At 43.8% G+C, this 9,455-nt stretch overlaps 1 protein-coding gene across 2 annotated transcripts in view; it reads right to left on the bottom strand.

The window, feature by feature from the left end:
- The window catches only part of TPK1 (thiamin pyrophosphokinase 1), a 291,157-nt gene extending 282,812 nt beyond the window's left edge, over positions 1-8,345 (bottom strand). For both annotated transcript variants that reach the window (XM_050317999.1, XM_050317989.1), the window contains exon 1: positions 8,080-8,345. In XM_050317999.1, the coding sequence (XP_050173956.1) occupies positions 8,080-8,122 (43 nt within the window). In that variant the 5' untranslated portion in view covers positions 8,123-8,345. The remainder of the gene's footprint in view (positions 1-8,079) is intronic.
- Between the last annotated feature and the right edge of the window lie 1,110 nt (positions 8,346-9,455).

Below are 9,455 nucleotides of genomic sequence, written 5' to 3' on the forward strand. Positions count from 1 at the left end.
TGTATTTCCCAGGGTCAATGTTGACCAGATAATTTGAGGGGAAAGAATGGACCAGAAAAGAAGAGCTACAGTGAGAGAAAACAAGAAATAAAACAAACAGAAGCTACACCAGCAGTCATAACTATAAAATAAATAAATTGTGAGGGGACAGGTTCTGCTCCTACTGAATTCACTGGCCAGCCTCCCATTTATTTCAATTGGCCTGATAAACACATGCATCCCTCCAGCTTCTGTCCTGCCAGAGAGGAAGGCTGGCAGACAATCCATCAACATAAGCCACAAAGAATCAGCACAAGCACTGAGAAAATTCAACTGCCATTCAAAATAAAATTCAAAGCTAGGAAATTACAGGAAAAGCCTTCCAGCAGCTCCAACTGCTACTGGATATACAGCAATAGATTTAATTTAAAGCAATCCAAAAGCTACTATGTGTATCCTCTATGTAAAATTTAACTAACAGAATGTTCCTGTAACAACTTTAAATTCTCAATTCTCTTTTTAATTTTGCAAAGGCAGTACTGTACAAACACTGTTAATCATATTCCTCATGTTTAAGGTCAGAGTTGGATGGAAGAGAGAAGCTGTTTCCATAAATTACTCACATGTAATCCACCACAGCTATAATTTACAGAAAGATGTAAGCCAAAAATCTTAAGAACTGTTTATATTTCACTGTGGTCAGGTATAGTCACTTTGGTGGAAGGGACAAGGGATAGTCACTTCTTTTCAATTCTGAAATTATTTGGCAATTGATCAGATTAGTTAATGTTGTTAGACACACTGCAAATTGCCCTCACTCTGTAGAGATCAGAGATAGGGAATGCTCTATACCTTAACAACAAGTTAAGGAGTGGTTTGGGGGTTTATTGGTTTATTTATTGGTTTGGGTTTGTGGGTTTTGTTTGTTTGTTGTTTTGTGTTTTTTTTTTTGGTTTTGATTTTGGCTTTTTGGCGGGGGTGGAGAGAGGAAGAAAAGCATCTTCCTTCCCCTCTTTTAATCCACATTTTTCAACAACAGTACTTTGAGATTGGTATAGGTTATTTTTATGTCACACAGAAACAAATCTGTTACTTAGCTAGTAACCTCCCTAGACAAAGTTAACAGCGCTGTTGCTAAACGTCCTAATCCCTAAGGTTACATCCAAACCTACAACTCACTAGAAGTGAAAGCTGATGAGAACTGACTAATGAAGAGAAGCTGCTAACCCTTTAATTTGGTTTTCAGGTTGTTTCTTTACTTGGCATGTTGGGGTTTATTTTTTTTTCTTCCTTTCTTTAAGAGTTTGATTTTAGGTTTTACTCTTCATATTGTTATTTTCTACACAGATTAAGATTTGATTAATATCTTAGGATGTCTAAACTTAAAGCAAGTCCACAAGGATGCCTGGTTTCTTTTTTTTTTTTTTATTTTGGATCTTGAAAAATTTGAAACCTACATGTGTTATGTTTTATCCTGTGTAAATAAAAGTGCCTCATTTCTATGCTTTATCTTCAATTTCTCCATAAATCATACTTTGATGAACCTTGCAAACAGGAAAAAAGTCTCTTCTGTTTTCCACTCCCAGAAAGTAAAACTAAGTTCTATATATATGTATACAAACATATTTGAGATATAGCATAATGACAAAGTTGCTGTGAAACTACTACAATGTCTTAAAGGCTGACCAGAGACATGCCAGTGAATACAGCAGAGGAGAAACAAAACTTGAAAGTCCACTATTCTCCCTGACTTCCTGTACCTTCTTAAGATTAGTATTTTGCTCTTTAACAAGTTTAAATGGTTTATAGCAGTCCTGCACACATTTAATTGGATACAAATGACATGAGCATTCTGAAGACGGGAATAAGTGTATTTTCCACCTTCTTATCTGATATCAAATCACAGGAGAAAAAGAAAACAAAACAAAACAAACCAAAAAAAAAAAAAGGAGGAAGAAAAAAGATACTACAGGAGGTCAGCTAGTGTATTTCCTAGCTTTAAGGCTCAATCTCACAGAACTCACTGCAAGCTACTCTTTAAAGCCTCAACTGACAGAAAATAATGAGGCCTTCCAAAGAGAATTTATCCAAGTGTTTTACTATCTGTGCAAGCAGTAATGAACATGAGTTTTTGTCTCAGAAGCTCCAGTAACATCACCATTGCTGGTATAGTCTGGAGTGGTTTGGGTTGTTTTTTTGTTTGTTTGTTTGTTTTGGGTTTTTTTGTGTGTGTGGGGGGTTTTTGTTTGGTTGGTTTTTTTGTTTTTGTTTTTTGTTTGTTTTGGGTTTTTGTTGTTTTTTTGGGGGTTTTTTTGTTGGTTTTGGGTTCTTTTTGTTTGTTTGGTGGTTGTTTGGGGTTTTTTTTTTTGGTGGGTGAGATTTTTTTTCTGTTTGTTTTTTGGGTTTTTTAAGATCACTTCAGTCCCCTCCACCATCATATTTCAATCCAAAAGGGAGTCAGCTATGCCCAATTAGTGACTGCAAGATATGGAACTATCAGTTCATTGGCCCTGCATAAGATGAGAATCCATTATCCTCATGAAGAGAAACTGGCTTTGAAGTCAACCTATTTCTAAAGGGGGCTTTGTGTGTGTGTGTTTATAAAAATAAGAAGACATAGTCTAAATCCACACCAGAGGAGGACATTAGGAAAAAATTCTTCACAAAAAGAGTGATTAGATATTGGAATGGGCTGCCAAGGGAGGTGGTGGAGTCACCATCCCTGGAGTTCTTTAAGAAAAGACTGAATGTGGCACCTAGTGCCATGGTCTAGTTGACAAGGTGGTGTTTGGTCACAGGTTGGACTCTAATGATCTCAGAGGTCTTTTCCAACCTAAATGATTCTGTGATAAGTAAATATATATTCATTTTCCTATTAGCTCAAATGGTTAAAGATGCCTTGTTGCCCCCTTCTAAATAACACACCTGTAAACAAATAATTTAAAAAAAAAGGAAGATAAAGAACATCAAAAGCTATTAGTGTGTGAAAGTAAAGATCTAACAGAAATGGTGAAGGTAACAAGGATTATGACTACTAAATGCCATCTATAATACTTCACTCATAAGTGCACCTGTAAGTAATCTATACAATAATGCTTACAGAACAAATGCTGACCCAGCACAGCAGATTAGCAAGCAGCAGGGTCCAAGGCTGAGTATTAACAGCTACTTCAAAAACAAACTAAAGCATCCCAGGTGACTAAACTAAATGAATGGTGTTGCTTCTTACACGAAATGAAGAGCAGGAGCAGGTCAGCAACATCCACATTAAAAAAAAAGCATTTAAAATGTGTTTCAATTAAAAAAGACAGAACAGTATAACAGCCATATGGAATTGCTTCCTAATTTCATCAAGGAACTCCACCTCTGCTAATACTTTTTGGCTTTGGTGAACTCGGTAATAGCTTTTGAATGATCTGACTCACCTGAAAACTTCACTAGTCTGACTCAACAGCAGTGGCACAAACCCCATAAAATTACAGCACTATCCAATAGTTTAGGACCCCACCCTCTTTCCATATGCCTTTGATACTCAAGAGCTAACAGAGAGCATAAGATTGATTTCCTAGCCCCATGACTGTCTCGATTTCTACCACAGATTTTTGTTTATTAGATTGCAAGGTAATGCATCATAGAGACCACACAGATCTCTAGTGAAGGGTCATTTAAATAGTCATTGGCACTTGTACCAGGCTGGAGGTCATTCACTGAATGGCAAACATGTCACTGTTTCACAAAATAACTTTCAATCTTTAGTGTCAGATAAAAGTGAACATTAAGGAAGAAGTTCAAACCCTAGGTATTTAAAAGGAATGTGGTGATACAATCCTTTCAGAGGTAAACCGTTTCCAGTCAGTTACATTTCCAAGAGAAGACATACAGTCAAGCAAGAGACAATCAAGCTTGCAGAATGATGGAAGAGCATCCACAGCGTATTGTTCCTTCCTCTTGTTCTCTTTGCTTTAAATTCAATGCAGAATTTTATTGTCCCTTTGCACAAAGAAACAACTATATATTCTCCCCATAATTCTGAAGCAGTCTTTGTCCTATTTATTGTGGCTCTGTCTCTCATGGCATATAGATGACCTTGCTTCAGTGAGATGAAGATAGCACCCCCACTTCTCAGCAAACCAAGTCTTAACCACTAGCTGTCAATGCAGCATAGTTTAGTCCATTTGACTTGGGGCATGGAAAAGAGGGTACAGGGGAACAAACCCTCACTGGCAACAAGGAACAGAAGAGAGCAGAAGGACCAGATTTGCTGCTTCTTTACTGCCCCTGCACCTCAACAAGGCTAGACACTCATATCAGAAGCCGTTGGATTATAAACGGAGGAAGATACCTCCTTCTGCATCACTCCACTTGATAAAACCAATAATGAGCCGCACTTTAAGGATGGTGCAAGGCCAATCATTAATCACATCTGGAGATGAGTGAAAATCCAGGCCATATTATGAAAGGCAATGTAAAACATTCCCTGTGAGAAAACACAGCTTAGCAAACTGGCACTCTGCCCTTCTCAAAATCTCAAGTGGTATTCAGGGGCAACCTTATTAGAGGATGCTACAGTACTTCCACTGTTAAGCAGTCACAAGCACAGCACACTCAGCTCCTGAAGTTCATGGTATTAAAATAATAAATTAAAAACACTTGTCTCTCTGCAGAAGTGCCTGCAGCACAGTCTGGGACGAGCAGCAGGAGGCAATGACAGTGCAAGAAAAGGGGATAAGCAGCAGGAGGGAAATGTCGAGCCTATCAAAGGATGCTCCAGAACAAACAAATCTATTCTTGTCACGAATTCACAGGCCATAGTGTGACATCATGATGAACCTTCTACAACAGCTTCACCCTGTGAAGCTTCTGCCGGACCCTTTCACCACAGTGTACAGGACTTCATGGTGGACTTCTGTGGACCTTTTCAACAGTTTTATTTAATAAGGAATAGAAAATATACTTGTTTCAGTGTGTAAGACACAAATTTAGAGCTCAATCCCACTTTAAATTCTACCTCGTTACCCATTCTGAACTACATTAAGCAAATCAACACAGCTCTAAAGCCCACAGCACAGTGTTCTGACTGTAACATGGTGATTTTCAACAGTGCTCCAGCTGTTTGACTGAATAATGTTTGAAATCCCAGAGCATACTAGTTAGCATAGCAGTTCTCAAATATCCACTACTTGGACTTCAATCAGGTGCTATATAGGGAGACATACAATATAAGAACGCGCTCTAACTACGCTGCCTAAAATTACCAAAGCACACATGGCCCTGAAATTCCAATGTAGGTACCTAATGTTATGTTTCAAAACCCGTGTTTTATTCTATTCAGTATAAATATAATCTCTGAACACCTTCAAAAAAGAGAAACAAAGTTAATAACCTCCAAAAATAGCTGACAAATCTTTCACAGTCTTCCCACCATAATGCACCACTATTTTTACACAGGGCTTTTAGAAAGCAAGCAGAAACATTATATACATTGCCATCGTATCATTTATAGTATTTTTAGGAAAGGGACAAGGTCCATAGTGCTCCAATGGCCTCATAAGGGTTTATTTTGTAAGCTCACATCTCACCTCTAAGAACTGCCATGCTCTACATTGATTAGCTTTACATTATTTGGGCACTTAAATATGTATCCCATTGAAGCAAACAGATGGAGGAACTGCTGGTAGGTACTTCCTCCAGAAGAAATCAGGAGGATCATTTTACCTACACAATTTTGAAAATCTTATTTCTGTGTTCGCCTAGGGGGATACCACAGTTTAAACTGTGGAATTGCCAAATAAATCTGCTCAGCCTTGAATACTTTGAGCAGGCTAAGCCAACTGGTAATTCTCATAATGAATGTTTGTATGGATGACAAGGATCCAGATACAGCACCACTGTGCATTTCCCAGGCACAACATCCTGTATAACCAACAGATTCATACACATGTATCAGACATTTATTTGGAAGAGGTGGGCTTCTTTACACCCAGCTGAAGCCTCTGGTGTGAGAGGACTGTGGGTCACCAGAAAACTGTGAACAAACATCCCAGACCGTCAAATCCAACCAGACATAACCAGAGAGAAACAAACAAACAAACAAACAAACCCCAAAACAAAACAAAAAACCACACACACAAAAAACAGACAGGCAGCTCCTGGAAACTACGTACATATGGTAGCCCTAACATCATACATTTATCAGTGGCAACTATCTTAGAATGTAAACAGTGATGCCTGTACTTCCACAGGGATAAATTCATAGAATGATGTTAAGCGGTTGGAATGAATCTTAAAGATTATCTAGTCCCAATCCCCCTACCATGGGAAGGGGCACCTCCCACTAGACCACACTGCTCAAGGTCTTATCCAACCTGGCTTTGATCACTGCCAGGGCTGGGGCATCCACAACCTCCCTGGGCAATCTGTTGCAATGTGTCACCAACCAAAATTTCCTCTCTTTGAAGTCATACCCATTACTCCCTGTCCTATCACTACAGTTCCTAAAGAAGAGTCCCTCTTCAGCTTCCCTGTAGGCCCTGTTCAGATACTAGAAAGTTGTTATGAGGTCTCCATACAACCTTCTCTTCTCCAGGCTGAAGAGCCCAAACTTCATCAGCCTGTCTTCATAAATGAGGTTATCCAGTTCTCTTATCAACTTTGTAGCCTTAAATTTTTAAGATACCTTTTTGTCTTGCCTTATTACATACTTAGCTTATTTCTGATTTCACACAAGAGGACATCACATTGCAATAAATCAAAATTAACCCATTAAAATCTCACCTCCATATTCATTCCCTCTTTCCAACCAAAGCAACAGTGCATCTCAAAATACACATACACACAGTGTCAAATATAAATTTCTGGCAGGAATACACTGAACACAGCTTTATCTGTTACTAGCTTTGAACATATCCTGAAGAAGTTTTTAAGAATAAGAGCAAAATCTGATTTTAAAAAAAAATTACTGGAATGAGTTTAAACATGCCCTTAAATTGCTAGCTATAAAAATGTATTGAATTGTTAAAAGCGTACATTCTATTAAACTCTGCCCTTCCTACAGATTTTATTAGTAAATAAATAACAACATACACCTCACTGTGGCAGCTGGTCCCTGTACCAGAACAGAGTAGAAAAGAGCAGCGTAAGTCAGAATTCAGCTGCTATGCCCAAATGATTTTTATGCAGCTTTAAAATCACGTTATAGAAAGATAAAAATATTTACTGTTTATAATGTTATCACTGAATAACAAATTGGACCCTACTGAATTAAACACTGCAAACACATAGTGAAGAAGAGGTGCCTATTCCAAACAGAGTAGAAGCCACTTAGTCTGTGCTTGCTTCATGTGCTCCATGCTTTAGATAGGTAACGATGTTAATTATATATATTAAGAAGGATTACCTCTCAGGTCTCAAAAATAATACCAAAGGCAGGACACTGGAGGACAGCTTGGGGAAAACCAAAGAAAACCCCCAAAGCGTTGCTGTGCGGAACTGAAGGGGCAAGCGGCGCGCACGGGTGTCTCCGGGACAGAGCACACGGGCAGGGCCAGGGAGCCAAGGGCACATGGGGAAGCCAGGCCAGCAGACAGACAGGAGAGAAGACAGGATCCACCGGGGCTCTCTGCCCCGCCGAGCCGAGAGAAACGGCGGCGAGCAAACGGGAGGTAGCGACTGAACTCGGAGGGGCTGGAGAGCTTTAAATACGAAACTTTTAACTCCAGCGAGGGTTGGGGGCTTTAAGCACGAATCTTTTAATTCCAACATTGTAACAAAGGGGTGCACTGGAAAGAAAGCAGCCTAAGCAGGGCAGGGCAGGGCAGAGAGCACACCGCGGTGCTTTTACACCAAGCACGCAACGCGGAGGCGGCACCAGGTGGGGGTCGGGGCAGGGGGGCAGAGGCAGGGCGGGAGGTGGGAAGCAGGTGAGAAGCAGATGGGAAGCACAGCCGGGGCGGGAGGCAGCGGCGGGAGGCAGGCAGGGCAGGGCAGGGCGGGAGGCACAGCGCACCCCATCCCGCCCAGCCCCGGTAGCACCGCCCGCCGCCGGGGCCGCCCCGCCCCTCGCTCGCCCCCCGGTGCCGGCGGGGGCGGGAGGTACCGTACCGGCGGGCAGGAGGCATTCCAGCGGCGTGAACGCGCGCTCCATGGCCCCGGGGCGCGGGCAGGCACACCGCAAAGGCACGGACAGCGAGGCGGGGCCGGGGTGGGGCGCACGGGGAGCGGCGCTGCCCCCGTCCCGCTGTGCCCGAGCAACGCCTGGAGCCGCCACGCGGCCGCGGCGGCTGCGCCCGCCCTTGCAGGCGGCGCGCCCGGGGAGGTGGCAGCGGCGGCAGCGGCGCCTCCTCCTCCTATATCCCCCGGCACCGGGATTGGGATGGTGCGTGTGACCGGGAAGGGGGGGGGGGCGGAAAGGGAAACCGAGAGAATCGATCGCCGCCGCGATCCGTTACTCGGCGGTTGATTCAGCAGTGGTGGGGGAGGGAGGCGGCGAACACCGCCCCTCGGTGATTGCCAGCGGCGGCGGCCAATGGGAGCGGGGGAGAGGGAAATGGAAGGGGAGCGGAGGAGTGGAGGGAGAGGGATTGAGGGTGCTTAGGGTGCGGGAAAAGCCGTGCCGGCCCGGCTTGCTGTGCTCTGGCAGTCCCCGTTTGGGAGGGTGGGGGGCCCCGCACCGCGCTGGTGCCACCTGTGTGCCCTTTGTCTCCGAGGCCTCGCAGAGTAACGCGGCATTTGTAGGTGCAGCTTAAGTGTCAATTAAAGTTACTTAGGTGACATTAACAAAGCTTGTTAAATACGTTGTTTCTACCAACTTAACGCACTCCCAACTGGGACGTTAATAACCTTTACGAAAAAAAAAAAAAAAACCACCAAAAAACACCAAAACGACAGCACCTGCTAAATTTAAGTCTGCTCTGGAAGAAGTTTTGATCCCCCAAGACGTGTATCTTACGTGTCCCCACCTCCTGGGCCAGCCTTTGTCCCTGCAGGTATCCCTATCCCATCCATCAGAGACAGGGGCGGGCATCTCTCCTCGCCTGAATGGAGGGAGCTGTCCCTGGACCGCCGTTTTCCCGGGAGCTGGGAGGGAGCGGAGCGCCCCGCAGCAGAGGGCGGCAGAGGAGCGCCGCTCCCTCCCTCTTCTCCTCTCTCCCGTCGTCTCCCCCTGCCATCCCTCCCTCCGCTGTCCCGGGAGCAGGCACCGGGCGGCCGAGAGGGTCCGCCGAGCCCCGCACGGAGCCGCCGCGTCTCCTTCTCCATCATGCCCTGCACTCAAACATCCTGGGACCCGACTGGGCGGGAGGCGAGGGCTCGTTCCAGGGTCGTTTGGATAAAGACAGCGTGAGCTGGGTCAGTGGTTGGGCTCGATGATCTCAGTTTTTCCCAACCTAATGCTTCTATGATTCTCTGTCAAGGTTTCCTGTCAAACGGGAGGAAGTGTGACCATCGCATCAGCTACTCAGTCCGTGCTGTTAGTCTAA

The sequence above is a fragment of the Myiozetetes cayanensis genome, unplaced genomic scaffold, assembly GCF_022539395.1.
Source record: "Myiozetetes cayanensis isolate MyiCay16 unplaced genomic scaffold, myiCay2020 scf1, whole genome shotgun sequence".
Lineage (NCBI taxonomy): Eukaryota > Metazoa > Chordata > Aves > Passeriformes > Tyrannidae > Myiozetetes > Myiozetetes cayanensis.